The following is a 17,981-nucleotide window of genomic DNA, read 5'->3' on the forward strand; positions in this document are numbered from 1 at the left end:
CTAGCACCGATTGACCTTTTTCCGTAGATAAAAAGGTCAGAATTGCCACATCAACCTCCCACATGGCCCAACAAGGTATGTTCTTGAGCCAGGAATTTATAGACAGGCCACCCAGCCTACCTTTTGCCAATAAAATAACACATGGGGAAGTTAAATTCCAAAATGATCAAAGCCCCACCTTCTACCACAAACAAAAAGACAAGGTAAGGTACTAAAAATAAATTCAACGCACACTCCTGTTATGCCAAACAAATTAGTGGAAGATGGTTACCAAACACCCAAGTATGTGCTGAAGTTCCTCTGAAGGTTCCCCTTCATAAGCATTTATATCAACTAATGTAGGGTACACTACGGACCAAGGAGTTAGCTTTGCGAGCATCATCAGCAAGCCTTCCAGTTGCTTTCGAACTACTTGCTCAGGATGAGAACTTAACCGTGCAAACAGCTGAGGTGTTATATCCTACAAACACATACGGTAGCAACACTGCTATCAGAATCTCTTGCTAGTTAGATTACTTGAGCAGAATGCTACAACAATACAATACCCCACCTGCCACGGCAACAAAGGAACTGTTGAGAGACCAGGTTCAAGAGTATCTCTTAACTCCACCCCATAATTGAGAAGAATTTGTAGGACATATAAAGTAGCTCTAAGAGTGTAGCTTCCAGTCCTTTGCTTCATGGGGTCAAGATCAGAGCCAGCCAAATGACCTTCCCAAAGCTTGGAGGATGATTGTGAAAGGTATTGCATAAAGCCATGAGCTGCATGACCAAAGAGTGATACCCGTCTCCGCCTTAGAGTCCACCAAACATCAACCAATTCATTAATTGAAGACAAAATGTCAGCTTTCTGTAGGCTAGCATCCATATGTAGAAAGAACAACTGCAACTGAGAAGTTACAGTAGCAGACAGGCACTCACCCTCCGAGTCTTCCATTCCAGGTGCCCCAGCTGCAGCTTCAATTATATTTACTACTTGGCGTGCTAAAGCCTTGACAGTGTTCTCATTCCTCAAATGTTCATGAGAATCAGACCAGAGAATCCATTCTCCACCAGCATCATTTGCAACAGATATTTTCTGGAAGAGCTCTAAGATAATATTTTCCACTCTTAATGCCTCTTCTTTTGTTAATTTGAACCTATCAGGCTGAACTTCGGGAACAAGAATGGGAGACAAAGAACACGACTGAAGAATGGTACCATGTTGGGCAGGGACGGAATTTCGGGCTTGACTATAACACCAAGAGGCATAAGAAAGCCACGACTTACCCATGTTGGGACAGAGAAGAGTGGACAATTTCACAGCAGCACCAACTATTTCCTCAAGAATTTGATTGATGCTCATGTTGGAGTTTACATCTCCACTGCCGACAGAGGGCCCATCTCTGCCAAGAGAAGCATCTGATTCTGATATGTTGAGATCTGCATGTATCTTGCGAATAACATTTTCCAAATTCATATCAGAAGAATTCCTCCTCAACCAATTTGAGAGTTTCAAGCATCCCTTGGCCTTGAGAGTGTTGTCAACATTTGAAGACACTGTTGTTGGAGAAAGCATATTAGGGCACACAAATGACCAAAGATCCATTAAAGCATCTTCAAGCTTGTCTTCGGCATGTATCAGCAGGATACCCTCATACTGTATATTTGTAACAAGAAAATCTCGATACATCCCCTCAGCACAACTCAAGACATGATCCTTAAGAAATTTGTTCAAATTGTGTGCCATCATTAAATTCCTTTGTTTACGGGCTAAATGCATCAACTTCTGGCACAGCTGCAGAGTTATTGGGGAGGTTGGAATCACAGTACGATAAATACGGAAAATTTTTAACCACAAATTACAGTCTTGATGAACTCTATCAATGGGAAATTGCATGAGTTGGGTTAATGAACTTAAAATTGATTGATGTACTTTGGATTCATCTCCGCTGCTTTTAACTTTGTAGCCCTCTTCAAATGCAAAAATGCAGTGCAATTGGGTGGCATATGCTGCTGCTTCAGTTAATCCATCATAGGGAAGAACAGACAAGGCTTCCTCCAGCATTGACTTGGCCTTATCTATTTCCTGTTGCACCTTCTCTACCGTTCCTTCTCTGTGAAGAAGCATTGCTTGCAAAAGCATCTGTTCACTCCTCTGCAATGCCAGTTTAGGATCAAGTGTGAGCTCATTACTACTTTTAGGTGTCAAATCAAGGTATGCCCATGAGGCCTGAGCATCTCCCTCATCAAAGCAGGCCAAGGCATGAACTGCATTAATTTCATTGCCAGCAGCAGTTAGTGCACCAGAGTAACTTTTCCCTGCATTTTTTGCACGAAGAACCTGCAGCTCCAATAGCCATGATTCTAGAGACTTCCAATCAGACAGTGCACTGTAACCTTCAATGACACGTGCAATAGCAAACTGTACACCATCAGAACCCATTGAACTCAAAGTCTCCTCAGTCTGAAGCAGATGAGTAAAGTGAGCAGCAGCCATTTCATACTGCCCCTGTGCCTGATACACAAGTCCCGTGATCCACGAAAAAGGTCCCAACATTTCACTGTTACTCAGACTCTGATTCTCCTCCACAAACACCAAAGAGAATGTCATTGAAACCCATTTTTGTAGGCCAATCAAAGCTTCAGGTTCATGACTCCTGCAAAGAGCCAAAGCTGCATGTTGTAAGACTCTCAAAACATCTCCTGCAAATCTGCTTCTCAGATTGCGGTGATTCTCAGATACCTGGCCCCATGATTTGTCTTTCAAAGCTGCAGCCACTAGATTTCTGAGGTCCTGTAAGCGCAATGTGGAATAATGAACTGTAGCAGCATAACAATGCAGTGCAACCCCAACATTCATCATCGGTTCACAGATGCGAGAAAACCACTCCTCACAGACCTTCTTGTTAGCCCGAAAGAACAAGGAACTCTGGCGGGTAGCACATGGTAAAACAACAGAACCATCATAGGCATTATATATATTTTTCTTCAGGGACTCAACAAAATCCAATAGTAGTCTCATGGGTAACAAGTGCGTACTAGAAAAACTAATATTCAAGTTACCATCATTTTGCTCGGTGTCTAGCTGTAGCACCTGTGCCGTGTCTAGAAGCATGCGCTCCAAGGCTGCAAAAGTCTGCGTGGGACCACCAAGGTTGGTTCGCAGGCGGACAGAGACACAGTATCTAGCTGCTTCATGGACAGACCACCATGCAGCGGCCAGGTTATTTACCGAGCAAATTTTATCCAGCATATCTCCCTCAACTTTTATGTCCATCCATAGGCCAACATTTCCTGTGTTTTCGAGCTGGTTGGAACTGAAGTCTTTTGTAACATGGCAACTATAAAAAAGACGTTGGATCCAAGAGGAAAGAGGCACCTTCCATCTCTGTGAGATATAATTTAAAATGGAAGCAAGCTGCTGCGAGTGAAATTGCCTTGGCAGCTGCTTGAGTGCTGATATTTGCTTCCAGTGTAAGCATGATCTGTTGCCCAACCTAAGCACACCAGTTCTACATGTAGTACCCATTTCATTATCAAACAAGCCATATGCATACATTGTCAGAGGCAAAACAAGGGAAAGCACCCTGACAAAAGCAGTTTTAATAGTAACATCAGGATCACCAAGTTTTTCAAGGACAACTTCAGTAATGGAGTAGAAATGTCCAGGATAAATAAGCTTCGCTTGCAGCAGACTTTCCAATATAGATGCAACCTGAGATCTCACTTTCAGCTCCCGATCTGTAGCTGCATTCAAAATAGTGAAAATCAAATGACCACCAACAAAAACATATCCACCCACTGCATAAAAATACTTGGTAGCAACTAAATCCTCCGTCACAGTTAGAACAGCCTCACAAAGACCTTGGATCCATCGTAAACCTTCTAGCTTAACAGCAAGGGGAGAAGAAACATCAAGAGCTTTAACAAGGATCATACTGTACTTCCTCAAATAATCATTAACCACAATGGAATACTCATTCTTGAAGTCGTCACAATCCAATAGTTTTTCAACTGTTATATCAATGAGAGTTGTGTTGACAGAACTTCTGTTTATGGTGCACTTGCTTAAGAATTCAATCTCACTAAGTTTGCTCAATGCCGTCACAACACTGGCTTGCAATTCAATGCACCCTTCAATAGGTAAGTCGAACGGATTCAGTTTCTCCAAAATAAATGATGTCAGTTTTACTGACCTCTCATTGCAGGAAGCAGCAATTGCTGGCTGGTCAAGACGAGTCCCACCACTACCCAATGTTACACAGCTTAACAATACTTTCAAATCAAACTTAATCAACGAAAATAACTCGAGTTTTGAATAAGGCTTATAATCTGTTACACTACTGGCAACATCCCTACACTCCCAAATTGTCCCAACCATTCCCTTTAATAGCTCCAGCTCTTCAAGCAGAGAAACCATTGCCTGTCCTACAACTTCATGGCTCTCATGCTGAAGCAAGAAAAGATATGTGGCAGCAGAACTTCCTGTCACAAGGTGATTCGGATGCAGCCGCAGCTGAGAAATTGGAAATTCAAATTGCAGTATTTTCTGAACAGATGACGGCAGGAGTCCAAGCTTCTGTAGAGAAAGCAACTGGAGGTTTGTTTTCAGCACCCCATGAACCTGTAAGGTTGTAACCTTGCCAGAGCCTACATGTTGGACAGAACTTTCCTCCCTCAAAGTTTCGAACAAGATATCAATAGCAACTGAATAAAATGAGGAAAACCTTTCCCCCAGAATTTCAGCCAATAAAGTTAAGCATCTCCAGGACTGTCCGGTCCATTTTGACCACCCAAATTTCCGGCCAATCATGGAGAGGCATGCCAATAGTTGAGGAATCATTCTAGACAGCGGTTCACTGATTGTTTCAAGTAAATTCATTTCCAGCATCCCAGAAGCTGTAGCCTGCAGGACTGTTGAAAAACAAGATAGCAGAGCAAGTAATCTCCGAAAGTGTTGTGGGGTTCCAGGGCTCCCATCCTGGAGTAAGACGTCCATATCACCTAAGAACTTCGACAGCAGTCCCAGTGAGAACTGCATATTACCCAACCAATGCTTCTGAAACTGCAAGAAACTATCCATTATAATGCCCCTATCAGACTCCAAAAGGTCTGGCACCAATGCCCACCCAAGAAGAAGGTCAATTATGTCAACAAAATGAGACTGGAAGCACCTATAAAACTTCAGTGATATCAAAGTCAAAAAACTAAGCAATCGATGGAGTAAGTTCAAGGAGGTTCTCTCATCCTCAAGAAGTTCCTGGCATGCTTTGAGAATTGGCGGAACATATCGCTCAACTGCGGCAACATCTCCCGTATTGAGAAACTCCCGGAGACCTTCCAGTGCCAGTTCGGCCATCCCATCTCCAACCCTGACATCCCTTAGCAGTGGCAGAGCCCAACTGATGAACCTGTCCACTAAACTACCAGCTATAACCTGGTTTTGCCTTCCGTTGGGAGTTACAAGGCTTGAACAAACTACAGAACACAGCGCACCATAGGCAATACCCGCTCCCCGCCTCACTGAATAGGACCTGAGAGATAAATTGTCAACAGTTATGTAAATCCTACATTAAATAGACACAAGCTGAACTTCAGAGCCGAAAGCAGCAATGAATTCTTCTGCCCCCCACCCCTTCAATTTTCTTCTATTTTTTTGGTGTATCGGTTGTAGTGTGGTATAGACTTTAGGACGAAGCAATAGCTTTTGCATGTTTAAATTTTTACACGGATGATTTCGAATTTAAAGTGATTCAATTTGTCCAAGCGAGCACAGAGCGTGCATAGTCTTAATAAATAGAATTTCAAAGGTCGGTTATAGTTCCCTGCGTGCTAAACTCAATCCCAAATTTACGCTTAGGCAACAGAGAGACTCACGAATAAATCCGGCATTATCCATGAATCAGAGAGCTCGTTCTCTTCGTTTAAATTAAGAAGTAAACAATAACCGCCCATTCCAATCGGTACGACCAAAACGAAGGGAATAAAGAGATAGCGAAAGAGAGAAGAGAAGAGGAATCGGTTGAGGAACTGAACTTACTTGTCGGAAAGAAGCTGAGATAAGCCCTGGGAGAGAAAAGAGGCAGAGTGAGCGACGAGCAAGGTGTTGGTAGGATAAAGAATAGCACGGTGGAGCGAGTTGAGGGCGACGAGACGGGCGGAGTCGTCGTCTTCGGAGGCGGAGGAAGAGGAGGAGTTGTCTTTGGGGAGGACAACAGAGAGGAGAGCTGCCAACTGCTGCTGCTGGTGCTGGAGACCTTGCATCTCTTTCTTCGTCCCTCCCTCTCTCGCTTCTGCATTTCTATTCAAAACCGCAACAAAATTATAGGACAACAGCCCGAGCCCGACTGAGACACCATCTCCGTCTTCGGTTTTTTCAAGGTTTTTAAAACCGGAGACGGCCGACTATTGAAATCCTATAAGATCGAAGGGAAAAAGAAGCAAAGTACGTCATATATCTTATTGGTTTTTATTTACTTTTTGGAAAAAGAACGCTATAACCGCTTGCGTGTTTAGCGTTACTGTGCCTCGACACAAAACAATGCATTTATGTGTAAAAAGACCGTTCAACCCCCTCAAAAATCAAATCCGATGGCTAGACACACCGGTTGAGTTTGTCTCTCTTCCACCCCTATGGAAATGACCCCTTGCCCTTCCCATCCCATCCCACCTTCTCTGTTGGGGTGGGACAATGGGAGAGAGGTAGTTCCAATGCTCCAACGCTCTAAATGAATGAGGCTTCTGCAACTACAGGATCAGGGGAGGGTTAAACTGTATGTAGCCTTACCCCCGTCACGCGAAGAGGCTGTTTCTCAATTTTTTTTGTTCTTCTGTTAATTTGGGATACTTTATACCCAAAAAAAAATTATGGTAAAACTAGGAAAAAAGTATTTATGCCACGAAAAAAGAACAGAAACACATGGAATGCATATTAACAGAAGTATATTTTTTGTCAAGTGGTGGTGATGATGGTAGCGACGGTAGAGATGAAGGTGGTGGCCGAGGTGGAGGTGCAGATGGTGATGGTGGTGGTAACAATGTGGTGGTGGTGCACTAAGAAGAGCATTGTAGTTTTTTCATACACAAATAGAATGCAACCAAAACTCATAAAATCCAATAGTATCCAAATATTGTACTCATGACATTCTTTGCCTCAAGAGGTTTGGTTCAGGTTACTTACATGGAAAAAAAAAATTTCAAATTATTTAAAAAACTCATTTTAATCAATTTTAATCCTATAGATGTGAAGAATTGAACCTCAAGAGCTATAAAATTGGGTCTCAAAACATTTCGAAACACCTTGATTATCATCGCCTAAGATGCTTTAGATTAATAGTAGTGGTGATGGTGGAGAGTCAATAGTCAAGAGTGAGAGTCAAGACTCGTTTAAGTTGGGTATTTTTTGTTGCTCAATTTTATTTTTTAAAAACCACTTTCAATTTATTTCTCGAATGATCAAGAAATGTGTTTTTAAAAAAACAGACTAGACGTCACAGACATATTTTGTTCCAAATTTATTCCAAAAAAACACAAAAACATCAATTTTTTTTTTTTTAACGTTGCCATTCAAACTCTTATTTTCTTGGGTCTCACTTAAAATTTTGTGATTGTATTAGTTGCAACAATCCAAGTTTGTGAAACTACAAACAACTTAAGTGGTATTTACCAAAAAAAAAAAAAACAACTTAAGTGGGTTTTTTTTTTTTGGGATTAAGAGCTTGAATAATAGGGGGGGAATAGGCACCAAGGTGGTTTGAATTCATGACCTCTTATTTGAGGAGTTTCTTTTGCCAACTGAGCTGATCCCTTAGGGTAACTTAAGTGGTATTGTTTCTTGTCCAACCCAACGTGTTGCTCAGTCCCTTGGCAACGAATCTATTGAAAGTTGTCAAATGTGACTCCTTTATTGGGCATTTATTTGATGTAATTTTGGTGTGCTTTTATGCAGGTCTGGCCTTTTCCACAGCATTTGATGGGTTTATTTGAGGCAAGTTGTCAATGTTCATATCAAGAAATTTGTTCCTAGAAGCTGAGGAAATGTTCTAGGCAAAAGATTTTACTGATCGATAGACTAGCTAACCGTATCAGTAGTCGGAGTAATCCCATCCTTTACAATGCAACCATGTACTTCTGGTCGTTCGTTACAATATTTACCTTTTACGGAGAATCCCAATTCTCTAATTCTTCATGTAGTGTTTTTTTTTTAAAATAATTTTTATTTTGTTAAGCATTTCTTTTGAGTTCTAGTTAGTGTTATGTATTAGTTTTCAAATTTAGGGTTTGTATATTAAAAAATAGAATTTTATATTGTTTCTGTCCATCTCTACCATCAATAGGTTCATTAGGTTATATTCATCACCATGAAATTTCATCAATTTAAGTTGTTAAACTATTTTCCTTGAATTTATTCTTCATTTTAGAGCACAATTGCATGGAGGGGTTTTTTTTTATAATTATTTGGCCATTTTTCCCTAATTTGAATTTCACAAAATCCCTGAAAATTAATTTTCTAATGTTATACTATAATAACATGTTAGATAGAATTCTTTTCCCATCATTTTTGGAGTCTTCCATAATTGTTTCATGCATAACATTCTATTTAGGGGATAAATAGCCTTCTTTACATTTTTTTTACGATTTTTGCTAGCCACTAACTTTCTTTTTGAAGCGCGACTGAGTTTATGTAAGAGGTAAGGTTTTAATAACCTATTTTTATTTAAGTTAGATTTGATTAGTACCATTTATGCTAACTTTCCATTTATAGCAAGACAAGTTTTGTAAGTAGAGGAATAGAACGCTACCCGTCGTGCGCTAGGTGTGGCCTAGATACATAACCGACTAGGAGCACCTAGAAATTTCCATCTTTACATGGGGGCAAGATAGTCATTTCCAAATACCCCAAGGCGATTATGTGTCTAAGCGTGGTTGCCATGCCTAGCGCATGATCAGGTAGCATTCTTTCTCCCTTGTAAATATTATGCTTTTCTTATTTAGGTAGGGTAGTTTAAATTTCAAATTCTTACTTTTTTTAATGTCGTTTTTCCGTATGAGTTAGAAAGCTTTATTTCTTAATTATAAATACCATAGAACAGTTTAACCGAACTAATCGAGGTGCCTAACACCTTTCCAGCTTCACAGTCGGTCCGGTTCAATATAGTGTCAACAAAAATTTCAAGACCAATAAACATACATGGCATTAGACACTCTTTTAAGTGGTAACTCCAAATCTTTTCAGACACCAAAAGAAGGGAACAGATTCCAAACCATTTCGAGAAGATCGAGGAGGGGAAGCCCTGATCACCTGTTGTTCACTGGCCTTACCATTGTTTGAGGTATCGGATCGGGTCAGGTCGGCCGATTTTGGCCTGATCGAATTGGTATCAGTCGAGATCGATCCCGATACCGATCCGATCCAACTGTACAGACAAGGGTAAAAATGTAAAAAAATTAATTTTTTTAATAAGAAAACAGGAACAAAAGTGTCATATTTGCCCGAGTTTAGACGATCCCAATCCGTATTGGCTGATCCGATCCCAATCCGAATCAATCCAGCCGATACCGAGATCACGAACCATGGTACTCCTTACAATGGTTATGGGTTAATCCGAAACATTCTTTCTACTCCTAGGGTATATCAAAGATGGAGCAGTTTGAGCCTAGCCCCATCAATCAAGAATAAAATAGTTTCGATGAATTGAATATCACAGTTGAAGAATCAAAACAAATAGTTAATAGCAGCATCGATGAATTATGTGTTGAAGTTCGAGAACTGAAACAAATGGTAGGCGCGCAACCTCATCTGGAATCAGTCCACCCAGAACAAGCGAGTTGGGGTAGGAGAACAAATGGGCCAGAATAAAACTAAAGAAAGGCTAGAAAGCCCACCAAAGTCTTATACAAAATTTAATTCATAACCGTCTTCCAAGTGTGTGAAAGCCCACCAAATTCTCTAAATTGGTTTTTTTTTTTGGCATTCTTTCCCCTTTACCTTTTTCAGCTCGAGTTCAAACGTTTTCAAAATTTTTTTTTCTCAGAAGCTATTTATCTATTGAGGAAGCTCATGGAAAGATGTAGAGTTAGAGCAAAGAATCTTCATTTTGTTTTTATTGACTTAGAAAAGGTCTATGACAGAGTCCTTAGAGACATAATCCCGACATATTCTTGGGAAGAGAGGGGTGTCGAGTAATTATATTGATGTAATTAAAGATATGTATGAGGGCATGGTGACTAGTGTGAGATCTGTGGAAGGTCAGAGCAAGGAATAATTTCCAATTAAGATTGAGTTATACTAGAGATCGGCTCTAAGGCCATATTTGTTTGCACTAATTATGGATGAATTAGTCAAGAGCATTCAAGACGAGGTCGCGTGGTATCCTCTTCGCCGATAATATCATTTTTCATAGACGAGACTAAAGCAAGGATCAACGATAAGGTAGAGATTGATGTGGATATCAACCCTTAAAACAAGAGCCTTTAAGATTAGTAGATTAAAAATGGAGTATATGATGTGTAACTTTAGTCACACTATGATAGATAATGACATGATAAAAATTGAGAGGAGAGAGAGAGAGAGAGAGAGAGACCGCAAAGTGATTATTTTAGATATATGGGGTCAACCATAAATAAAGAAGGTGGCATAGATAATAATGTTTTACAGAGACTTAAAGTGGGATGGATGAAGTGGCTAGAGATGTGCGACCAGAGTACTGTGTGACCAACGTATTCCTTTAAAGCTTAAATAAAAGTTCTACAGGACTGTTATTCAACCAGCTATGATCGGGCGGAATGTTAGGCAGTTGAGAAGTGTCATATAGATAAGCTATGTGTTGCAGAGATGAGGATATTAACTATGAAGGATAAAGTAAGAAATGAATGTATTAGAGCTGATTTGGGAGTTGCTCCGATCAATTACAAACTCCGAGAATGTCGTTTGAGGTGGTATGACAATGTTCAATGGAAGCTTGAGGATGCCTCAGTATGGAGTGATGATCCTGATTGAAGGAGCTAAAAGAACTACTAGGGTCCGGTCAAGCCTAAAATGATATTCTCAAGTGTTATGATATGGAATTTTCATGAACCCTTAGTTAAATAGCTCCTCTTCGAATTTATGAACCACACCCTAGTGAAGCCTTTTGTAATTTTGTACTTTTTTGTTTTGTCTTGTGAGAGGTTTATGGGAAGAAAGCCCTAATTTCAAAAAACTTGATTACATCATCCTAGGGTTCACAAATCCCTAAAGGATTTTAGTATGTTCCTCAAAATACCCTATCGATCAATACCGTCTTGCGTGCATTTGAAGCCCCGTTGTGACCCATTTATTCTGGCTTAAGGAAAACTCTGTCCATTTTCTAATATTGGACTGAAAAAAATTGATTGTTTTTCCCTCCCCCCTCTTTTTTTTTTTTTTTTGGAAGGGGGGGGGAGAGTTTTCTACCTAGGTGTGTGGCCCCTGCATCTATGCCATGACCAATGGGAGCATATGCAGAAACATCAACAGGGGTGAGATGTCCACCGTTTATAAGGTGGGACAGTCATTTTGCTCCATCCTGTGTCTAGCACAGAAACCACGCTCTCGGAAAGATTTTTTTTTTTTTTTAATGATTGTTTCAATAGAAAACCCAAAGAAAAGAGGATCTGGACTCGAAAAGCCACTGCTGATTAATCTTGTTTTAAGAACTATGGAGTCATCAAGTTGATAAAAGGAAGCCAAACTACTCTACAGAAGCTTTGGACCCCATTGAGATTAGCATATCAACAAACAAATTTCTTTCCCTTCTTTCTTTTTGTTGGGTTTTGGGTCAAAGTACGTACGTGGCGAGCTAAGTCCGAATATGATTTCAAAAGCTATCATTCCATTTCTCGTACAAATTTCAATATTTTCAGTTAAAGTGACACTACTACTTACACTCTCATAAAAACCAGATGATCGATCCAACCTCCGTCTTCCATTTCACGTCATTCATCTTCTTTCTCCTTCTTCAAGTCAATTCTCAGCTATTTAGAATTGGAGTCCATACATACATGGAACCAACCAAGCAAATCATGTCAAACTATAGACTAAGAAGATAAGTCATGACTCATGAGGATTTTTTCTTTTTCCTCTTCTTGACTCTCAAATATATATTTTAACACTTAAGGAGGGTTATTAACTCATTTGAAGCTTCAGTATAATCCATTTGCCAACTTTGTCGACCAAGAGTGAACTCTAAGTTAGGCAACATATGTGAGGATTTCCCCAAAGAGCTTAAGTACAACTTCTCCTCATTGTGTGTGATCTGGTGGTCTTCTGTTCCATACCCATCAACCTGCATTATATATTAATCCAAAGGAAAATGGAATTACAATTCAGTTAAATTATGGAACTAATTTGAGGAAGACTAGTAAATTATACAATTCAAACATTTGATAAAGAATGAGAACTCACTAATGTGCTTTCCTCCATTGAAGGGTTCCAAGCTTTTGTCTCCATTGATGGCCTCGAACCTCTGTTGTAAACTTGTAAGGTATAGTTAGACTTTCAAATTTTTTCCCCTTAGTGAGTAATAATATAGGGAAGCCGTTTTCTACGTGGGATGCAAGGGCCATGTCGCACGTGTCAGCCAATAAGAGTGCACACGGTAACACAATGGGTGGCGGAATTTCTATCATATATGGGGACATGGCGGTCATTCCGTCTCCCACTGTGCGTGGCGTGGCCCCTGTATCCTATGCAGAGAACGGCCACCCAAAAAGCCTACAAATGAAAATACAAGCCAAATCAACAAAATATGTAAGAAAAAAAAAATTAAATTAAGGCTAGGAATAGGGGAGGGGGACTACATTGAAATATCCCAAGACAAAGCAATAAGTCGATTCCTAATTAGGGTATATCTACAAGTGGAGGGGAAACAGAGGGCCTTCTGCCTTATTTAAGGAAATGGAGTTACAAATCTACTGAAGCGTGTGGGAGAAAGTCCATCATCTCTTGTTTCGTTTCCACCAAATATGATAAATCACAGTACAAAAAACTAAATGCGCAATAATATCACAAATTGAGCTTCCACTGAAAAGGGATAAGACCCATGTCCATTCTCTATCAAAGGACCTAATATGCCTAGGGTAAAGCCAGATTTAGCAAGGATGGCTTCCAGGTTAAGCATTAAGAAAGAAGATATTTGTTATTGAGAGAATGTTCTCTGTGCCGGCAGTCTGTGCAGGGGGACAGGGTGGTCATTGCGCCCACCCCCATGTGCCTAGGCGCAGGCTGCGCTGCGGCACAAAGAACAGCACCCCATTATATGATTTTTGAATGTCACCCTTGATAATCTAGTCAGTAAAGATTAAATAGAGAATATACTTTCACAAGTATCTAACTCTCCTTCATTTGCTAACATGTGATAGTTTATAATTTGTTACGTACCATGTTAATTAAATGGTATCAAAGCAAGAGAATATAAGTACACATTTTAATCAAGTATTTGAACCTACACTACTTGATGCAAATATAACAAAACATAGGATGCATCATAGCATATTCATGACATACATAGGATGGATCATAGCATATTCATGCCATACATGCGAATAGCAATTACTGGTGATGTGCTGAGAATCTTTTCTGACATTTTGTCCTTATGAGAAAGAGGTACTATAACATAAGGGATTGAATACATACAAAAAGAATAATGAAGAAGTAAAAGAAACCATAATTTTGGAAAAGAGAAATGATAAGTTTGGAAAATAATGTAGGTTTGGTACAGTCCTTTCTATAACTCTCCAATTATTTATCTCTCTCTATATCTATCTATCTATCTAAGTTAAAGAGTCATCTTATTTTTGTATCCCTTTTTCAATTAAACTTAATTTAGTCTTATCCTAACTAATTGGGCTCGGCTACAGAGATCCTCTTTCGGAAATCAGCTCAGCTCATTGAAGCCCGATTTACTACCATTTCTAAGATATGCATGTCTTTTCTCACATTTCTTTTAAAGTCATTCTAGACTTACCTGTAGCTCTTTTAATTCCTCTAATCTAAATCATATCATTCATCTTTACCGAAGCATTTAAAGGTCTCTATTGCACATGTTCATACCACCTCAAACAATTTTCTCTTAACCTATCATGCATCGGAGCTACTCTCATCTTATTTATAGTATAACATGAATGGAGAGAAGAAGGCAATAGGATTGTTTGTTAGTATTAATTAATGAAATTCAATCCAATGCAATCAATATAAAGTATTAAATTAGGATACCCAATATAAAAGCAAGAATTTTATTTCTTCATCTTATGTATATCTATAGTCTAAAGTTAGTATTTGTGTGGTTTACATGTGATATGAATATGTATGCACTAAATCAGTTTATCCCTTAGGTTTGCATTTGAAGATCTTGTGAAATTAAATAATTATGATCATAAATAGTGGGCGAGCTAATTGCAATGGTTAAATTACGCTATTGCAACTTATTGGTTGTGGGTTCAAAACTTGTAAACAACCTCTCCTACGAAGTAAGGGTTAAGGCTGTGTACATGCTTTGGGACACTCTTTTATTTGAAAATGTGTAAATATATCATCTAAGATGTATTCTTCTGGAAAAATAAAATTATCATCAAATATAGAGCCATCATTACTAGAACTTGAAAGAAAATGATAAATAAATAAACAATAAATATGAATGATAAGGTCAGGCCTTGAATCCTAAACTAACCCATTGATTTCATTTTTTTAATAACTTAATAATGGTACCAGATGATTCCCCTTTGGGTGTTGAAATAATGTGCTCAAATGCCATAAAAAAAATTAGAAAGAAATGACTCCAACACACTTGTTCACTTTTTTAATTTCTAGGTACAGGCTCCAATAACAATTGAATCAGTGCAGATGTACAAAAGAATCTCTCCTTGGAGAAAATATTCTATGGGAAAAAGATAAGATCTCTACTTGGTGGTGTTAATTAATTTCTTAGGCCCTCTCACAGGGCACCGTGAGATATAATACTTCTGCCCCTTGGATAGATACCCAGGCATACTCACCCATTGGTTCAGACGCTTGTATAGAGATGACCATGCGACCAAGTAGAGATCTCTTGCCCATATTCTATACATGATTAAACTTTGCAAAGGTAGATTGCTCATATGACAAGTTTAAGCTCCATTGGAGCTGACCAAGTGGCAAAACATAGCTTCCAATCAAAGATGATTGATGCATGCCAATACTAGACTACTAAGAAGGATTTATGATATATAATTCAAAAGTACTGACTTTGGTATCCATTGATCAAAATTGTCACATCACCAATCCATATAGCACAATTATATGAGTCACCTATAGATAGGTTGTGTTTGATATGCATTCTCATAATAGATTATAGGTCTAGAACGCATTTCTGAAGCCTGATTTTTTTCTATTTTTTTTACTTTAGAATACACTTTAAACCCATAATCTATTCCAATAATGCATTCCAAACACAGCCTTAATGATATAGATATTCATAAAACCTTTATAGGCTTTGCCAAAAAATTAATCCAAGTAAACTACATTTATGAAACAGTTAAGCACCAAAGCCCCCGCAGACAGAAGGATATTTAATTTCAAGCAGCACAAGATGGGTGTTGAAAAATAAGATGTCAAGACAAAGAGTAAACTCGCAGCAAATGTTGCAAGCATCAAGTACATAGTATTAGCTTACATAAATCTAAGATTAAAGCCCTAATCATGAATAGATCCAGTTACTAAAACCAAACCACTAAGTCAATATTTAAGTATGGTAAACGAAAATGTATTTGATAGATTGTCTTCACAGATCCTAGAAAAGTCAACAAAATCCAACCAAACAAACATTAAATACAGTTTTCAAAGTAACACTTATAGTCTCAGACCTAGAAACCCCTATACCATCATCAAGGTCGAGAAATTTGGAAGGTTATTAAGACCATTTAATCTCACTAATATGAAAGAAAAAACTTGTTAGACCAAATAAAGTCTGCTATATATATTATTAGCTTTGAAGAGGGGGAGAGAAAGGTGAATAGAGAGTAGGTAATAATAGAGCAGACCTTGTAGATTTGAGTAGTGTTGGTGGTGGTGGTGGTGTGTTGAGAGAATAAGAATGGTTTGGTTCAGTTTTCTCAGAAGAAAAACCACCATCCACTACTTCAGTAATCTCTGTTCTCTGATTATTCAGACCCATCTCTGTCTGCCCTTGCCCTGCAACATTTCATCATTCTTAGAACCATTTCTTCTGCTCTGTCAGATACCCAGAAAAAAATAATTCTTGTGGACTAAACTCTTGAAATCTTGAGTGAGAGAGAGAGAGAGGGTTATTGAGGGGTGGGGGTGGGGGGTGGGGGAAGATCCAAATACCTGCTCCTTTGTCAGTGCTCTTCACTGTTCTATACATCTGCATGAAGAAGCACAGGAAAGAATTATTCAAAGTCCACAATGCTAACATTACTCTCTTGATACCCTTTTGTCCTTACCTTTTGTTTTCCAAACAGGCCAAACCCCACTCCCACTATCAAAATTATTAAAATAACTTAAATATGTAATAATAATAATAGTCAGAAAAAAAAAACTATATTAATATTTGTCTTCCTCTTAATTTCAAAGCAATGGAGATTGCTCCTCCTCAGTAACCTCACCTACCTGCAAGTGACTCTTCACATGAGATAGTGTTAAGTCCTTCACATTCATTAACTCCAAAACTGATTTGGGTGTTGCCCCTACACAAAACATAACTCAAAAAATTGATTAATATGGTTGAAGGAAGAAATTGATTAATGGAGATGTTTTTTTCTTACTTTCATGGCCACCAAGAAGCTCTACTGCGTGAACAAAATGGGCATGTAGAGTAGTGGTCCATCTCATCCTTGGTGCTCTAGTGCTTCTCTTGCCTCCATTAATCATTCTTGAATTTCTTTTGAATTCACAACCATATATTTGAGGTTGGTGCAGGTAGTGAAACTTGCTTATTGGGGGTTCAGATTGAGGATCCAAAGCTGCCTTGTCAATCCCCAGGCTTAGAGTGGGTTCAACCCCACTATGACCATAACCCTTGTTTGGGTGCAAGAAGGGTTGTTCATGGCTTGTATCACTGCCACTGCTTCCAGAGTCTGTTGTGGAGCTTCTCTCACCATAAAATGTTCTTCTCATCCATCCATCATAGCTTCTTATGTCTTTAGCCTCTGAATCTGATGAAACAGATGGTGGGCTGATCTGTAGAGAGAGATCAGGAAAAGGCAAAGTAGTTCTCATGGTGTTGGAGCTTGAGGACATGAGAATGGTGGAGGTCATAATAAAAGAGAGAAAGAGAGAATGATGGGTTTGAAGTTTGCAGGGAAGAGAGCAGCTCAAAAGGGTTAAGAGTAAGTAGTGATAATATCATGAGTGGCTTATGATTTGCATGGATGTCTAGAGAGTTTACACTGAGAAAAAAGAGAGAGAGAGAGAGAGAAAGAAAGGGGGATGAGGAGAGGAAGAGGAAAGGGAAGGAAGCAGGCTTTTAATAGGATCTATCTCTCTAGGGTCAATAAAAATCAAAGGGAAAAAAGGGTCAGAAAGTGAAGGAATTGCAGAGAATTAATAGTCAGAAAAGATTGCAGAAAAAAGAGAAGAGGAAGTGAGAGAGTTTGGGGATGGACAGATGAAGAAAGAGGAAGTGAAAGAGGGAATAGGTGTATTTTAAGGAATCAGAGGTATCAGAGGGCCAGAGAGAGAGAGAGAGAGAGAGAGAGAGAGAGACAGAGTAGGGGGAAGGGTCTGGGTTATTTCCTTATCTCTAGCTCCACAACGGGGAATGAAATAATGAGGAGATGGAAAGGAGTAAATGAGGAGATGGAAAGGAGTAAATGGTGAGGCTACAAGGAACGGTTGGATATCGAGAAAAGAAAATTTGTACATTCTATAGTAATTTTATTGGATGAATTGAGAAAGCATCTCTCTCTTTCTCTATCTCTCATGTCAACACAATGGACCCCATAATTAAATTTCCATTTTTCTTCTCTATACTCTTTTTATTTTG

General features: G+C 39.0%; 2 protein-coding genes across 3 annotated transcripts in view; both read right to left on the reverse strand.

The window, feature by feature from the left end:
• LOC122657486 overlaps positions 1–6,421 on the reverse strand; it is a 31,696-nt gene extending 25,275 nt beyond the window's left edge. The window contains exons 1-3 of one of the 2 annotated variants that reach the window (XM_043852200.1): positions 6,023–6,418; positions 551–5,516; positions 272–460 (exon numbers count right to left, since the gene is read on the reverse strand). In XM_043852200.1, coding sequence (XP_043708135.1) covers positions 272–460; positions 551–5,516; positions 6,023–6,246 — 5,379 coding nt within the window. In that variant the 5' untranslated portion in view covers positions 6,247–6,418. Of the gene's footprint in view, positions 1–271; positions 461–550; positions 5,517–6,022 lie in introns of both variants that reach the window. The other variant, XM_043852201.1, reaches the window with a different exon arrangement.
• Positions 6,422–12,078: 5,657 nt separating this feature from the next.
• LOC122657916 (probable transcription factor KAN4) lies at positions 12,079–17,259 on the reverse strand. The gene is made up of 6 exons (XM_043852713.1): positions 16,762–17,259; positions 16,607–16,683; positions 16,325–16,361; positions 16,018–16,168; positions 12,383–12,467; positions 12,079–12,287 (listed from the first exon to the last, which is right to left on the reverse strand). The coding sequence occupies exons 1-6, from the start codon at positions 17,252–17,254 to the stop codon at positions 12,108–12,110; spliced, it is 1,023 nt and encodes a 340-aa protein (XP_043708648.1). The 5' UTR covers positions 17,255–17,259; the 3' UTR covers positions 12,079–12,107.
• Positions 17,260–17,981: the final 722 nt, after the last annotated feature.

Source organism: Telopea speciosissima, chromosome 4, assembly GCF_018873765.1.
Source record: "Telopea speciosissima isolate NSW1024214 ecotype Mountain lineage chromosome 4, Tspe_v1, whole genome shotgun sequence".
Classification (NCBI taxonomy): domain Eukaryota; kingdom Viridiplantae; phylum Streptophyta; class Magnoliopsida; order Proteales; family Proteaceae; genus Telopea; species Telopea speciosissima.

Excerpts from the sequence above, each read along its gene's own strand:
- LOC122657916 (XM_043852713.1), bottom strand. The coding sequence starts at position 17,254 with ATGACCTCCACCATTCTCATGTCCTCAAGCTCCAACACCATGAGAACT. Across the intron at positions 16,684-16,761 it reads GCTTCTTGGTGGCCATGAAA|GGGCAACACCCAAATCAGTT; the intron begins GTAAGAAAAAAA and ends TGTTTTGTGTAG. Across the intron at positions 16,169-16,324 it reads GAGCACTGACAAAGGAGCAG|GGCAAGGGCAGACAGAGATG; the intron begins GTATTTGGATCT and ends GAAATGTTGCAG.